Raw genomic sequence first — 15,862 nt, 5'->3', positions numbered from 1 at the left:
GGTAAACGTCACAAGCCGGGTGACATCACCAAAACCACATTCTCCTTCCCCCCACCCCTCACATTTTGTGTGGAGTGAGGCAGGTGCCTACTTCATTCCAGCAGGAAACGCCTTCGGAGCCTGAGTCACCTGACGTCAGGTGCTGGGTTCCTGTCGGTGGGTGGCTAAGTAGAGACAGACGCCCCTGTGCTGCCCAGATTTAGATACCTATCTGTGAGAGGGGGCAGGGCTTAGGACACCCCTCCCCCTTTGTCACCTTTCCCATTGACTAGCTCAGATGGCTCCGCCCCCCCGCGAGCTGGCTTTTGTGAATCTCATTGTAAGGTGCCTCTGATCAGGGATTTCCCTACACCCCCCCTGAATTTTCCCAACACCCCTCCCCCAAGTTTTGTGAACTAGTTACACGCAATGTTGCCAATCTAGTGATTGTTTGGACATTTGAATTGAAACATTAATAAACACTTTAAAAGCATATAAAGTGTATGATAAAATACATGTATCTGAAAAAGTGTAATAGATTTGAAAAATATGAACATAGACTAGCTTCCTTATACAAGTGCTGAGACCTGCGGTGGGACAGTGTTTCTGTGGAAGAGACGGCCCAGACTGCACTAGCAGCGAGGTTCCCCCACTGAGAGCTCAGCTGAAATCACTGAGAGCTGGTGGAACCTCAAGAGACCAACTCGCAGAGGTCACGGTGGCAGCAGAAGGTGACAGCGCAGGGCCATTGGCAACAGAGCGGTGGAGTGAACGGTGGCACAATGAACAACAGTGGCCAGAGCAAACAGTGAGCAGTTGGAGGAACGAGCAAGGTACCTTCCTGCCCCCGACCTGGGAGGTGAACTCATGTGAAAGCACCTCTGAACGCTGAGTCTCCACTGACTAGGGTTACCATACGTCCGGATTTTCCCGGACATGTCCGGCTTTTGGGGGCTCAAATCCCCGTCCGGGGGGAAATCCCCAAAAGCCGGGCATGTCTGGGAAAATCGGGAGGCTCGGCTGGGGCCTCTTTGTCTGGGGCCGGGGCCGGTGCGGGGCCGGGGTCGCGGGGCCGGGGGCATAGTGCCGGGCCGGGAGCCGGGCTGGGCGCGCGGTGCCGGGCCGGGGGCCGGGCCGGGCCAGGGTCGCGGGGCCGGGGTCCGGGCTGGGCGCGGGGCCGGGGTCCGGGCCGGGAGCCGGGGGCGCGGTGCCGGTCCGGGCCCGCGGGGCCGGGAGCCGGGAGCCGGGCCGGGGTCGGGGAGCCGGTCCGGGCCCGCGGGGCCGGTCTGGGGTCAGGGAGCCGGTCCGGGGTCGGGGAGCCGGGCCGGGCCCGCGGGGCCGGGAGCCGGGCCCGCGGGGCTGGGAGCCGGGGTCGCGGAGCCGGGGGGTGCGCTGGGCCGCCGGGGGTGGTCAGCCGGGGCCAGCACCCCAGGGCCTGAGCCGACCCAGGCTGGAGCCGCCGGGGGGCCATCCTGGGCCGCGCCTCCTCCCCCCCACATCCCCCCTTACCTGCTTCAGGCTTCACGCAAATTAAATGTTCGCGGGAAGCAGGGGAGGGGGCGGAGACTTTGGGAGGGGGCGGAGTTGGGACGGGGGCGTGGGCGGGGCTGGGGGCGGGGCCGGGGCCCCGGGGAGTGTCCTCCATTGGGAGGCACAAAATATGGTAACCCTACCACTGACTAAGGACAACACTGGTGAGTGTTAATGAGGCTGTTAAGAATGCTGGAGACACAACACAGTTCATGCGAACAAACATGGCTGTGGCATCATACTTTCTATTGAAGCAAGAGATACCACATGCTACAAACTGGAGGCCAATGTTAAGTGCATTGTCACTCGTTCATCCTGAAGTTGAACACTGGTTCCGAACAAGACCAGCAAATGCTCACTATTCATTGAAAAAGTACTGGAAGAAGCAAAGACTTCAGTCCAGAAGTTGACTAATGAAGGCATTTATATTGAAACCTTAAGTGAAGAGGACAAGAAGTGTTTGTTAAGACAACTGAAAAAATACACAGACTTGATTCTTAAAAATCTACAATGGTGACTTCTAGATGCTACTCAACCTCTACATAGCTTTTACAGATGCCTGACCTATAAAACACCAACCGTTGAGTGGAGTGAGGCACTACCAGCAACGGGGCTGTCATCTGCTCAGGACAGAATAGAGAATTTGAACACAGAGTAGAATATCATATAACAAATGAATGAAGATTTGACTTCAACTTCTTTTTTATCATCACTAGTGGCTCAATGTGATCTTTATACTATGTTTCCTGGCATGAAAGAAATAGGAATTCATCTCTTGCTACTCCTAATCACAACAGCTGCAGTTGAACGTTCTTTTTCATCATTGAATAGAATATTTTGTGTATTGAAAGAAGTCACCTTCTGCCTGATCATGTGACTGAACTAATGAGCATATCAACGGAAGGAACGGAAGTACTAGACACATGAGAAGCCACCAAAGCTGAACTCGTTGCATTCAAGAAGTTCATTAACAGAGTTGTGCAAAACTATAACAAGAAACCAAGAAGGATGTAGACGTAGTGCTTCATAGAAGGCTTGAGTAGCCAACTTTGTGTGATTTTAAAACGTGAGTTAAATTTAATAAAATGGTCATGAAACATTTTTCAGTTTTTACTATGGTGCCATAGAGCCCACCTTCACCCTCACGGTCTCACCCCTCATCGGCCCTGAAATCCCTCTCTTCCTCCCGCCAATAAATTCGAACACCCCCCCAATTTCAATTCCTGGTGAAAACACTGCCTTTGATGCCCATGCACTGTGTAGGGAGTCCAGGGCCCAACTCAGCTTCGCAGAGTGGCGGACTGTGATTTTCTAGTTGCCCACAAATTAGGCCCTGCCATGACGCTCAGCATTGCAACACCAAGTTCCTTCATGACTTGCCCCCTGTGTAACCAGTCACCTCTCCGCAGAGCACAGCTGAGCAATTCCTAATTGACATGGGTTTGTACAGGACAGAGACAGAGCGCAGGCTGGAGAGTGACACATCACAGTAAAACCCAAACTCTCCTCCTAGAGGCGCGATATTCCCTGCGGGGGTTCGGAGGACACAACCAAGTCAGAAGCAAATCCCATGATGCTGCCCCCAGCAGCTGCAGCTGGGACATTAAAGTGGAACAAACTCGAAGAATTGTTTGTAATGTTTTATTTACAGAATTAGGGTTACCAACTTTCTCATGAACAACCTTGTCCCAACCCGACAGAGCCGAGAAGGAGCCTTAATAACCACAGCATGGAAAGGAGATGCCCAGCTACTGAGAACAGTTTTCTTAATGGCACAACAACAGTACAATCGTCCAGGAATAAATATAGGGAATTAATGAGTTACAGTGTCACTTTCAGTAACTTTTAATAAATCTCTGTCCCTCTCATGTTCCCTTTCCTTTCATACTGTCCTTTTCTAATCATTTTTCTAAGCCTCACTTCTGATCCCTGCTTATTTTCCTGTGTCTCTCCCACACTCCTCCCCTCCTTGTCACAGATCATCCCCCATGGCCTTCTTTCCCCTAATTTTATCTCTTCCCGTCTTGCTGCCTCCGGCTGGTTCCCCTGTCAGGGATATTTTCCTGTCACTCTTCTCATTTCTGTTTTCCATCATTTCTCATAGACTCTCCTTTTATTCTAATTTACATTTTTCTTCTTGCTTCTTCTAATTCCCTCTGGTTAAACCTGCCCTGTCCCTGCCTCCCCCAGTGCTGCCAACCTCAGGAGTTTAAAACAAAATCATGAGACTGACCCAATGATGATTTTTTTTAAGGTTATATAATGGTTTTTTTGGTCAATCTGCACCCATCTCCCCCTGCCACCTGTGTGTGACAATTACAGGGTGACCAGCTGTCCTGTAGTTACAGGGGAAGGTGACTTGGGCCCCTGTGGCAGAAGCTCTGGCTGAGAGACCCCAGTGAGAGCTAATCCCACAGATCTGTACAAAATGTTCCCTGCTGCTGCTTCTTCCCAACCCCCCAAACCCTGATTGATTCATTCTGTGTCCCTGCCACCCCCACCTCTGCCTGTCCCCAGCCCGGCTGTTAGTTCTGCCCCCTGTCCAGCCCCCACCTCTGCCCCTCAGGGCCCCTCTGCTCCTCCTGCAGCCCCAGGGGTTCTTCCCCTCTCCTCCTTCCATCCCTGGTGCTGCAGGGAAGGGGAGGGGCTTCCATAGGTCATAGAGATGAGGAGCCAGGGGCTGGGTAGACAGGAGTCCTCCAAGGTCATAGAGACTAGGGTGTGTGAGGCTAGAAAGGCTGATTTCCAGTTCTCCAGTGGAATATCCCCACCCCCGCCTCCCCTCAGGGACACAGTCTGAGCTGGGATCCCAGCCACACCCAGAGCCAGGGTCGGATTCTCCCCCCAGGGACGGAGCCCGGCGGGAAAGTGAAGATCGGGGCCTCGTCACCAGCATCGATAAATATCACCTGCCCCTGGTCACAGTCCAGACAAACCCGGATCCTGCTGGGGATCCGGCGCCGGGGAAGGGGGTTCTCAGGGGAGGTGAGAGCCCAGAACTGATCCCCCAACCACCCAACAGCCCAGATCCCCCCCTCAGGGCTACAGCTGATCCATCCCTTCCTCCTCACAGACTCTCTGGCCACCCCCACAGCCCAGCCTCCCCCACCCTGCACCTCCACCTCCCAGCAATGTCTCCCCGAGGTGAATCCCTCACAGCCCAGCACACAGGGCTTAGTGTCAAATCTCTCAGGGGTGTTGGGCAGATGCTGCCGTGTGTCTCCCCGTGTCACACTTTTCCAGTCCTCAGACAGAACGAGGTGGGGATGGGCCGTGTCTGGATCCAGAGTCACATTCACTGAGAAGAGAGAGAATCAGAACATTAGGAGCAGAGCTCAGCCCTGCGGGAGGCTGGGACCATTTCTCACACTCCCCAGCAGCCCCGTTCTGGCTGGGACAGGCCTGGATCCCAGGGAGCTGCCTCTGTCCTGGGCACTTGAGACTGAGCAGAGATGTCACTGCAGCTCCTCAGTCTGTGTAATGGGACTCACTCCATTAGTTTTTCATTTGCTTGCTGAGGATTCAGCTCCCTGCTCCCTCTGCTGGGGCTGCTCCATTCCCAGCATCAGAGACACAGCAAGGAAGGTTTTAGTGAGGAGGAAGCAGAGGAGGCAGGTACCAGCTTTGAACCCCAGAGGGAAGCTCCCTCCCCTAAATGCAGCCTCCACTCCCCGGCCAGAGTAGGAAGAGCCAATTAAGAAAAGAGCAGGAGGGGGCATTGGGTGGGGTAGCCCCATCCCCAGCCTAGAGAGAAGGGAGGAGCTGACAGCCTCACAGGGAGAACGTCTCCCCAATCCAGGAAGCAGCTGCAATGGGAGACCCCAACCCTGCCCAGAGGAAAGGCAGGATGTTGGCAAAGCTCGATGTGGGAGACCCCCTGCACCGGGGTAAAGCAGAGGGATGTGTCAGCCTCAGGGCAGAGAGCTCTGTTCACAGGCTGCTCAGGGAGAGTTTTTCTGTTCAGCAGCATGGGCATGAACTCAGCACTAAGGTTTGTGTCAGGAGTGTTTGTCTGTAGGGTGACCAGATGTTCCGATAAAATCGGGACTGTCCAGATATTTAGTTGTTTGTCCCACGTCCCGATGGATGTATGGTTGGAATGCCATTGGTCCTGATATTTTGCACTCTGGCATTTTTTTCTTTTTGCTTCGGCGGCGCCCACTCTCCCCCACGTGTCCCGATATTTTGTTCTTGTCATCTGGTCACCCTAGTTCATTGACTTCAGTGTGGGAGCTCCTCACTGTTCAGTGTGTTGTTTTGAGGGCTGTGTGTGTCATGGTCGGTGTCAGTTTGGCTGGTAACTTTAGGTACAATCTCATGAAGACATTTTGTGATAATTTAAAGACAATCTCCAGCTGCAATCTCACCATCTCTGAATGTTCCTAGGAAGCCTCCTCTTTTCATCTCTAGTGCATACGGCAGAGTGTCTGGAGGGGGGAAGGAGAAAGGAGATGAGATTTCAGCCTTTCATATTTATAACAGTGTCCCCACTCTCAACTCCTAGAACTGTCTTTTAATTATGACACAGAAACGTTAAGATATTTAATATAAAAAGGTCTGAAACCGTCTCTTTCCTCTCTCATCCAGGCATCTCCCAGAAATGGAACCAACATCCTTACAGCCTCACAACCATCCCAAGATAGACAATCTGTCAGTGAGATTTACTTTCCCCTCATCAACCCCTCCAACCCTTCAAACTCCAGTTGGTTTGTCTCATTCACTCACTGCCTTTTGTCGTAACCTAGACCCAGAGCCTGCAAAGACTTTGACATAAAAGTAACTTTACCCACTTGGTTCCCTTTGACACTAACGGGATATTGAGAGTTTCCTAAATCCTGGCTCTAATTGTGAGCTGTTGGGTCTGTTTACTCAGCGTCTCTACAGAGAGCAGCAGGACGGGGCCTTGTCCTCCACAGGCAGAAATAGAAATAATAGTAAAAGCATTTTATAAATGTGGAAATTGAAGTGGGGGGACGGTTGACACAATGGGACATATTCATCCCTATTACAATAGCCCCCATCTGTCTTGGCCAGCGTGCAGAGTTTCAGAGTCCCAGCTTTACATTGCCCATGTCGTTCTGTCCCTTGTCTACCCCCCCTCCCTCTTCCATCCGCCCTCACCACCCCCACCGCATTCCCAGCCCTCTCAGGAACACGCCTTGTGCCTGCAGCTGCTGTGGAGGAGGCACAAGAGGCTCCTGTACTGGAGGGATCCCTGACCATGGGGGAGGAGCTTTCTCCTTCCCTGCAGCCCATTTGGCCAGACTAGCTGCCGTATGGGACCACAGCGCAGTGATGGGCTGGGTGTGGCTGTGAAAAATGTGCCCCATGGCTGGTGATGGGGCAGTAGACGAGGTCAGTTCTGAATTATAGAGAATTCTTTGCCGCGTGTCTCACTGTTGGGTCTTGCCAAAATGCTCGGTATCCAACTGACCACCGTATCTAGGGTGAGGAAGGAATTTCCCCCCAAGTCAGATAGGAAGAGAGCCTGGGGGGTTTTCTGCCTTCTCTGCAGCGTGGGGCACGGGTGATTTGCAGATTTAAACTAGCGTAAATGATGGATTCTCTGTAACTTGAAGTCTTTAACTCATGATTTGAGGACTCCAGTAACTCAGCCAGAGGTTAGGGGTAAATTGCAGGAGTGGGTGGGTGAGGTTCTATGGCTTGAAGTGTGCAGGAGGTCAGACTGGATGATCATGATGGTCCCTTTTGGCCTTAAAGTCTATGAGTCTGAGTCATTTCTTTCTTTAACAGTAATTGTAATGGCAAGACATATTTTTGGTAGAAATATAGGTTTGAATTAATCAACCTGAGTGACTTTGACCCCAAGTGCGTGACATTCTCACCCAACAATGAAATAGAAGCATCATCTAATTGTGAACCAACTGGCCAGAGCCACTGGCCTCCCTCAGTCTCAGCAGCTCATCCCAATTTCCATTCCTAGATCCCTTCTAGGTACCTTTGAACTTCCCCAGAGTCTCCAATAGCACAATCGTTTTCTGAGAGAAACCACTGACTCGCTCTTCCAGTTCTGGAGAAATCTCCTCTGGCTGCTGGAACTTCCCCTTCTCACACCTAGAGAGAAACAATTTCACATGATTATATTTTACTGTGTGACTCGTTATAAGTTCTGGCTAGTGAGTTGCTGCTCTAATGGGCCTGGAGTTAGAATTCCTCGACTTCTCCCAGCCTCAGAGCAGGTGCAACACAGCCCATGGCCGTGCAACCTTCCCTTCAAAGGACTCATTAATATTCTTCAACTCTGGACTGGAGATACCAGCTCTGGGGACAAAAGGGGAATCAAGTCTCCATGATCAATTCACTCCTTGGCCTCCATGCTCTGAGGGACAGGAGGTTCCCAGGTGAAGTGCTGTAGAAATCTGCCCTCTAGGAACTAGACTGAGACACCAACTTCCCCCTCCCCAGCTCATTCCACACAGGTCTCCTAACAACCCTCAAGTACGAAAGACTCTTGACCACTGCTGCCCTGGGCTGAATACTGACCAGTGCCCAGCAGGGACAGGCCCATAGTCCATCCCCACAATCCTGAAGCAGCCAGTCCCTCAGGGAGGTGACATCCCTAGGAAATACTTGAGGTTAGTCTTTCCCACTGAATGGAGAATTCCAGAGTCTTCTATACAAGGGTGAGAACCTCAGGATGAAGTTGATCAGAGAGATTCGTATCCAACATGTGACCTTCCCCACACATTTTGCTGTAGAGCCCTGGGGAGATGGAGTGCTAACATCACCACCAAGCTCTTCCCCAGCATTGTGAAGTGTGAGGGGGAGTTAAAGAGAGCCACGTACCTGCGCAAGGTGCTTCTAATATCCTAGAAGAGAGAGAGACAAAAGAATTTCAGTCCCGTCTGACACATACACAGGGGATCCTAGGAAAGGGATATTGCAAATATGGGGAAGAGAGGCCCTGCCCTGACCCAAGGTCATGGATTCCCTGAGATAATGGGGCTTTTTCATCTCTCATACCTCTGTGCCTGTGACTCTGCAAAGAATAATAGTTATTCACATGTCAGTAATACACACTCCGAGTTACACCATGGCCTCTGACTGCTGGACTCCAGTGCTTATGATTCAGGAGTCCTCCTTCCCTGTGTGGGGATCTGGCATGTTTCTAATGGCAGCTGCTGGTTTCCAATTGTCCCTGGGGGTGCTCAATCCCACACCCCACCCCCACCACACCCCTTCCTCCATGCCACACCCCAGCCCAACTCTTCCTGCTCCCACTCCATCTCAACCCCCACCCTGCCTCTTCCCTGCCTCCCCTTGCGAGCACACTCCCTCCCCGCTCCTTCCGCTCCCTCCAAGCATCCCGGAACAGCTGATCGCAGCAGGTGGGAGGCGCTGGAGTGAGGGGAAGGAGTTGATTGGCAGGGCTGCTGGCAGGCAGCACTGAGCGCGGGAGCTGGCTGCCCTGAAGCACCAACCTATGTTTCTCATTCAGTCTCACCTGCAAAAATTCACTTGTTGGCTTCTGACACTTCCCCTCCATCTCACTGATCAGCTCACTGAGATGGGAAATCTGCTCGGAGAGTTTACTGACATTTTCATTCTGGATCCTCACAATCTCCTCATCCAGCTTCTCCAGTTGTGCCAGCAGGAGTCGCTCTTGTTCCTCCAGGAACTCCCGCAGTTGCTGAAATTCAGACACAATCTTCTGTCTCTCGGTTTGTGTTTGTTTCTGTATGAAAATAAGGAAAAGGGCTGATCAGGGACATGGATGGAGCCCGGGGTCCTTTCATGGAGAGCTGAGTGTGCACGAGGGAGAATGACTTTAAAAATCCTAGGCAGGGGATTCTCTCATACCTTCCCCTTTGGCCCCTGTATCCCGCTGAAAGGGATGTTTTCATGTCTGTCATGGTCAGCATATTCTGTTATTTATGGTCTCTGGGCATTCAGACCCAGAGCAGCAGGAGGCAGGACTCAGAACTACACTGACAGAGACGCCAGGGGAGTTAAAAGAAACAAACATTTGAAAAATTCACAAAATGACCAGACACAGTGGACAGCACTTCACGGGGACATTCAGTTCACTTGGGGAGGATTTCTGGGTAAACCACAAGGGCTAGACATTAACTCATCAACTGAAATGGAAGCTTAGGGCTTGTCTACACATGAATCTAACCCAACAATCCATGACCATGGAGAATCACACATAAGCCCATGTTCACCAAGGCCACACAGGAGTCTGCCTCCAAAAAGACCTCCCACTGCCAGTCCCTTCTGGTTCATAACAACAGGCACCTACCAGATACTCCCGGCTATTCCCCTCTCCAGTCACTTTCAATCCCAGCAGCTTTTCTCTCTCTTCCCTCAGAGTCTTCAAATGGGCCTGGATTCTTTCCTGGAGAAACAGAAATGATTTGGGAGGTTTCATCTGGATAGTTGAGAGGTGCTTGGAAGTGGGCACTTTTGCACCCGAAACCCAAGGTGACTGTGATTCTAATCGCTTTGTGACATCAGGGCCACCAAGGAGATGAAACCTCATTAATGGAGACTGGGGATGTGTCACATTCTGATTTGTTACCAGTTGCGGTCCAGCCTTTTTAGTAATCAGAGAGAGATCTCAATTATAACCAAGCGTTACTGGTATTTGTGAATTGATTAGTGGTACAGAGCATAACAGAGCACTGGAAGTCACATGGAGGGGTGAATCAATAAACCTGCTTTGTAGAAGGTTTAACAAACAAAGTGATACAATTCTCTGAAGCCACCAGGATTTCAATACGGGCTGGGATTTCAGCCCTGAAGCCCTGGGGACTGCACTGGTTGGGCAGAGCTGGTCTAAGCACCAGGGCAAACCCGATGAGACGTCCGGAGGCCATTTGTCTGGATTGAAGCTGCGCAGTCCCAGTTTTGTGGAGCACTATCCCTGCCCGGTAGGGACTCGGCACTGGATGTGGCTTTGTCTGGTGCAAAAGAGAGAGGAGGAGACTGAGGATGCAGGAGGACACCCGTGAAAGTGGGGGCAGGGCTGGGGTGGCACCTTCATGCAGAATGATTCAGGTGGGTGGCACACTGAAAAAAGCGGTGGTTGGCTCATGCGGGGCAACTGATACTGGTGAGGACTGGCCCATGCAGGCAGGTGTGGGCATGTCCTATGTTCTGGGGATGCCTCGGTGACCACCCTAATTAGACATGATGCAGATTTGTATAAAGAATGGGTTGTGGTTTCCCCAGTGCTGTCCTAAACCCTTTCCATGGCAATGCCCCCTGGGCAGATACCCACAGTCCCATTCCCTGGTAAAGATCCCAGAAGCAGTGCATTCTGGGAGATTTCAAAAGGCTGCCTGGTGGGACTAACGGAACCACTTTGGCTGGTCCTTGCCCACGTACAGAACAGAACAGGTCAGACTGGCACCGGTCAGCTCCAGCCTGTGGTTAGTTTTGCTGCAATCCAGTGTAATCCCAGTGGTACTTGGCATGGACCTGAGCTGTCTGGAGCCCTTTTGTGTGCGGACTGAAGGTGCTCGTGACCAGTGACCTCCTCTAGTGCAGGCTGGCAGCATCTGTGTTTAATCCCTTATGGAGCAGCACAGGAGTTCAGAATCCCAGTGAGAAACCTCCTCTCCCTGCTGGGCCTGGGACCTTTATCAAGGTTTCTCTCCCTCCTAACGGACACACCTCATCACTGGGTGGGGCTGATGCTATGATGGCAGCATGGCAAAGTGCTTTGGGTCTTGGACTGAGATCTGGGTTCTAAGCTAAGCTCTGTCACTGACATGCTGGGTGACTGTGGGCAACTCACTGTCCTGCTTTATGCCTCAGTTTCCCTTCCCACCTTTTGTCTAGCTAGAGCAGTGGTCATCTACCAGTTGATTGCGAATGACTAGTCGATCCTGGAGACTCTCCCAGTTGATCGAGATTTCTGGCAGTGCAGCAGGGTTACCCGCTGCTGCTAAGACAGGCTCCCTGCCTGCCCCAGCCATGTGGCACTCCCAGAAGCAGTCAGTATGCCCCCGCACCCTGGGGTTCTCTGTGCATGGCTCCTTCCTTCAAGCACTGCCCCTGCACATCCCATTGGGCAGGAATGGGGAACTGTAGCCAATGGGAGCTGTGGGAGCGGTGCCTGCAGAGACGGGCAGCACCCTTGGAGTTGCAGTTAGCAAGGGATGTGAAGGGTAACAAGAAGGGTTTCTACAGGTATGTTAGCAACAAGAAGAATCATAGAATATCAGGGTTGGAAGGGACCTCAGGGGGTCATCTAGTCCAACCCCCTGCTCAAAGCAGGACCAGGAAGAAGGTCAGGGAAAGTGTGGGACCCTTACTGAATGGGCAAGGCAACCTAGTGACAGATGATGTGGGAAAAGCTGAAGTACTCAATGCTTTTTTTGCCTCGGTCTTCACAGAGAAGGTCAGCTCCCAGACCTCTGCACTGGGCAGCACAGTATGGGGAGGAGGTGAGCAGCCCTGAGTGGTGAAAGAACAGGTTAAGGACTATTTAGAAAAGCAAGTCCATGGGCCCAGATCTAATGCATCCAACAGTGCTGAGGGAGTTGGCTGATGTGATTGCAGAGCCATTGGCCATTATCTTTGAAAACTCGTGGCAATTGCGGGAGGTCCCAGATGTTTGGAAAAAGGCAAATATAGGCCCCATATTTAAAAAAGGGCAGAAAGAGAACGCGGGGAACTACAGACTGGTCAGCCTCACCTCAGTCCCTGGAAAAATCATGGAGCAAGTCCTCAAGGAATCCATTCTGAAGCACTTAGAGGAGAGGCAGGTGATCAGGAACAGTCAACATGGATTCACCAAGGGCAACTCATGCCCGACCAACCTGATCGCCTTCTATGATGAGATAACTGGCTCTGTGGATATGGGGAAAGCAATGGATGTAATATATCTTGACTTTAGCAAAGCTTTTGATACTGTTTCCCATAATATTCTTGCCAGCAAGTTAAAGAAGTATGGATTGGATGAGTGGACTATACGGTGGATAGAAAGCTGGCTAGATTGTCAGGCTCAATGTGTGGTGATCAATGGCTCCATGTCTAGTTGGCAGCCAGTATCAAGTGGCGTGTCCCAGGGGTCGGTCCTGGGGCCGGTTTTGTTCAACATCTTTATTAATGATTTAGATGATGGGGTGGATTGCACCCTCAGCAAGTTCACAGATGACACTAAGCTGGGGGAAGAAGTAGATATGCTGAAGGGTAGGAATAGGGTCCAGAGTGACCTAGACAAATTGGAGGATTGGGCCAAAAGAAATCTGATGAGGTTCAACAAGGACACGTACAGAATCCTGCAGTTAGGACAGAAGAATCCCAGGCACCGCTATAGGCTGGGGACCGAATGGCTAGGCAGCAGTTCTACAGAAAAGGACTTGGGGATTACAGTGGATGAGAAGCTGGATATGAGTCAGCAGTGAGCCCTTGCTGCCAAGAAGGTCAACGGCATATTGGGCTGTATTAGTAGGAGCATTGCCAGCAGATCAAGGGAAGGGATTATTCCCCTCTATTCCGCACTGCTGAGGCCACACCTGGAGCATTGCATTTAGTTTTGGTCCCCCCACTACAGAAGGGATGTGGACAAATAAGAGAGAGTCCAGTGGAGGGCAACAAAAATGATTAGGGGGCTGCGGCACATGACTTATGAGGAGAGGCTGAGGGAACTGGGCTTATTTAGTCTGCAGAAGAGAAGAGTGACGGGGGGATTTGATAGCTGTTTTCAACTGCCAAAGAGGATGTAGCCCGGCTGTTCTCAGCGGCAGGGCCAGCTCCAGCTTTTTTGCTGCCCCAAGAGGCGAAGGAAAAAAAAATGATAAAGCCGCGATCGCGATGGGCAGCAGTTCTACCGCGCCGCTTCATTCTTCGGCGGCTGGTCCTTCCCTCCGAGAGGGACTGAGAGACACGCTGCCAAATTGCCGCCGAAGACGCAGACATGCCGCCCCTTTCCATTGGCCGCCCCAAGCACCTGCTTCCTGTGCTGGTGCCTGGAGCCGGCCCTGCTCAGTGGTGGCAGATGACAGAACAAGGAGTAGTGGGGGGAGGTCTAGGTTGGATATTAGGAAACACTATTTCACTAGGAGGGTGGTGAAGCACTGGAATGGGTTATCTAGGGAGGTGGTGGAATCTCCTTCCTTAGAGGTTTTTAAGGCCTGGCTTGACAAAGCCCTGGCTGGGATGATTTAGTTGGTGTTGGTCCTGCTTTGAGTAGGGGGATGGAGTAGATGACCTCCTGAGGTCTCTTCCAACCCTAATCTTCTATGATTTTATGCCCCCCCCAGGGGCCAGAGGGGTGCGTTGGCCCCTTCTGGGAGTGGTGTAGGGCTGGGGCAGGCAGGGAGCCTGCCTTAGCCCCATTGCAACGCTTACCGGGAGCCACCCGAGGTAAGTCAGTGCTGCCCGTCTGCACCCTGCACCCCATACCCGCTCCTGCACCCAGCATCCCATACCCCTTCCTGCACCCAGCACCCCTTCCTGCACCCTTTACCCTCTGCCCCAGCCCTGACCCTCCTCCCAGAGCCAGCACCCCATACTATTTCCTGCACCCCAATAATCTGCCCCAGCCCAGAGCCCCCTCATGTACCCCAACCCCCTGCCCCAGGCTCAGCCCAGAGCCCCCTCCCACACTGCAAACCCCACGGCCCCAGCCCAGAGCCTGCACCCACACCCCAAACCCAACCCCCTGCCCCAAACTGGTGAAAGTCAGTGAGAGTGGGGGAGAGTGAGCAACAGAGAGAGGGGGGTATGGAGTGAGCGGGGCTTTGGGGGGAAGGGGCAGGGCCTCAGGGAAGGGGTGGGGTAGACCCTGCTTTAAAGACTTGATATTTTGTCTCTGTTTCCACACTGCCAGATCATTAATTTTGTTATAAAAACAACGAGTCCAGTGGCATCTTAAAGACTAATAGATTGCAATTCCCCATTGTTTTTGTGGATACAGAACACCGCTACCCCTCTGAATTTTGTTATAGCATCCCCCTGTACAATGAAGACTTTATAGAGCTGAATGATGAGTCACACCTGTCACAGTAATATTTAGTGAAATTAGCCTGTAATTAAAATCCAAAAGTTATTACCCATTAAATTTGAAAACAATTCCCTACCTTGTACTCCTGGGCAGCTTCCTGTATGGGAACCACCGTGTGAGCACGGTGAGCCCGGGATCTGTCGCACACCACACAGATGGGGGTTTCATCCTCTTCACAGAACAGTTTCAGAGCCTCCAGGTGTTCCCCACACACCCCGTCCCCTCCTGCTCCCTTTGCTGCCTGTAAACTCAGCCACTTGGCGATTTCTACCATGTTTCCTAACTGCAGGTTGGGCCTGAGGTTTCCCGGTTGCACAGTTTCTCTGCACAGAGGGCAGGAGGTGGCTGTGTCAGATCCCTCCCAGCACTGGCTGATGCAGGCGTGGCAGAAATTGTGCCCACACTCCAGAATGACCGGTTCTGTGAAATGCTCCATACAGATGGGACATGTAGCTTCCTCCTGGAGACTTTCCACGGGGTTCTCTGCAGCCATGGCTCCCTCTGGGCAGTAGAACAGGCTTTGTTTCAATTTCCTGAATTCACACTATGCCCCGCCTGCAGCACCAAGGGGGTGTTTCCCTTCCTGAAAACGATTCATGCTGTTTGCTGAGCAGGAAGGACCCAACCAATTTCACCCCTGGAGGCTTTAGTGAAAAAAATGTACCACTAGGGCTCCGGTCCTGCAATCAGCCCCTGTGCTGGTGGGGAGGGTCACTGAGGCGTCCCCCTGTGAGGATGAGCCTGGAGGAGCTGGAGCTGTGTGTCTAAGGCGTGATAGTCAGGCTGGGCGGAATTTTTTTTAATACTATATAATTTTGACAGATAATGTTTATTTTAAACAATTTTTATATTTATTGATTTGAAGTTTCACAGCTGCACAACAATCTGGGTTTTAAGCATTTCATTCCAATTAAAATTGTCACGGTTGTGGGAAATTATGGGGGGATCAGACAATATTTTGGTCAGACCAGAACTATTTAATGACACTAGATACTGAGATTTCAAAAACTTGAAGCTTTAGAACTGTTAAAATTTTCTGTGAGCAGGTAAGTCTCCTCCCTCCCCCAGCAGCACCTCCAGGGCAATAAGGAGCGAGGCTGAAAGTCCATCTGATGGCAGCTCAGGGGCCCGTGGAACGTGCTGGGATCTCAGCCTGGGCCTGTGACAGGTTGGATCACAGAAACCCCCTTGGGAGCTGCCACCAGATGTGCAAAGACTACCCCTGCTCCTGTTTTCCCTGCCAGCTCAGGACTCCAGCACCCTGTCTTGCTGAGCCAGACTGCTCCCGTCTGCTCCAACACAGACCCAGGGTCTGAATCACTTGTCCCAAAGCTGCAAGTTTACCTGAAAACAGCTCATAGAAGTGTGCTTGCC

The 15,862-nt window shown here is 51.9% G+C and overlaps 1 protein-coding gene across 1 annotated transcript; it reads right to left on the bottom strand.

Annotated features, from left to right (window-relative positions):
* Positions 1–3,142: 3,142 nt before the first annotated feature.
* On the bottom strand, positions 3,143–14,999 carry LOC128847530 (zinc finger protein RFP-like). Its single transcript, XM_054047023.1, has 7 exons — positions 14,565–14,999; positions 9,773–9,868; positions 8,975–9,205; positions 8,317–8,339; positions 7,469–7,584; positions 5,877–5,936; positions 3,143–4,807 (listed from the first exon to the last, which is right to left on the bottom strand). Exons 1-7 carry the CDS (start codon positions 14,979–14,981, stop codon positions 4,293–4,295), a joined length of 1,458 nt encoding a protein of 485 aa, XP_053902998.1. The 5' UTR covers positions 14,982–14,999; the 3' UTR covers positions 3,143–4,292.
* Positions 15,000–15,862: the final 863 nt, after the last annotated feature.

The sequence above is a fragment of the Malaclemys terrapin genome, chromosome 13 (genome assembly GCF_027887155.1).
Source record: "Malaclemys terrapin pileata isolate rMalTer1 chromosome 13, rMalTer1.hap1, whole genome shotgun sequence".
Classification (NCBI taxonomy): domain Eukaryota; kingdom Metazoa; phylum Chordata; order Testudines; family Emydidae; genus Malaclemys; species Malaclemys terrapin.
The sequence above is the reverse complement of the archived record's forward strand: the minus strand, read 5'-3'. Positions and strand labels throughout refer to the sequence as shown.

Coding starts and splice junctions, on each gene's coding strand:
- LOC128847530 (XM_054047023.1), bottom strand. CDS start 14,981: ATGGCTGCAGAGAACCCCGTGGAAAGTCTCCAGGAGGAAGCTACATGT. Junction 5,937..7,468: donor GACTCTGGGGAAGTTCAAAG/GTACCTAGAAGG, acceptor TCCCCCCTCCAG/ACACTCTGCCGTATGCACTA. Junction 4,808..5,876: donor CCTAGGAACATTCAGAGATG/GTGAGATTGCAG, acceptor CTCTCTTCTCAG/TGAATGTGACTCTGGATCCA.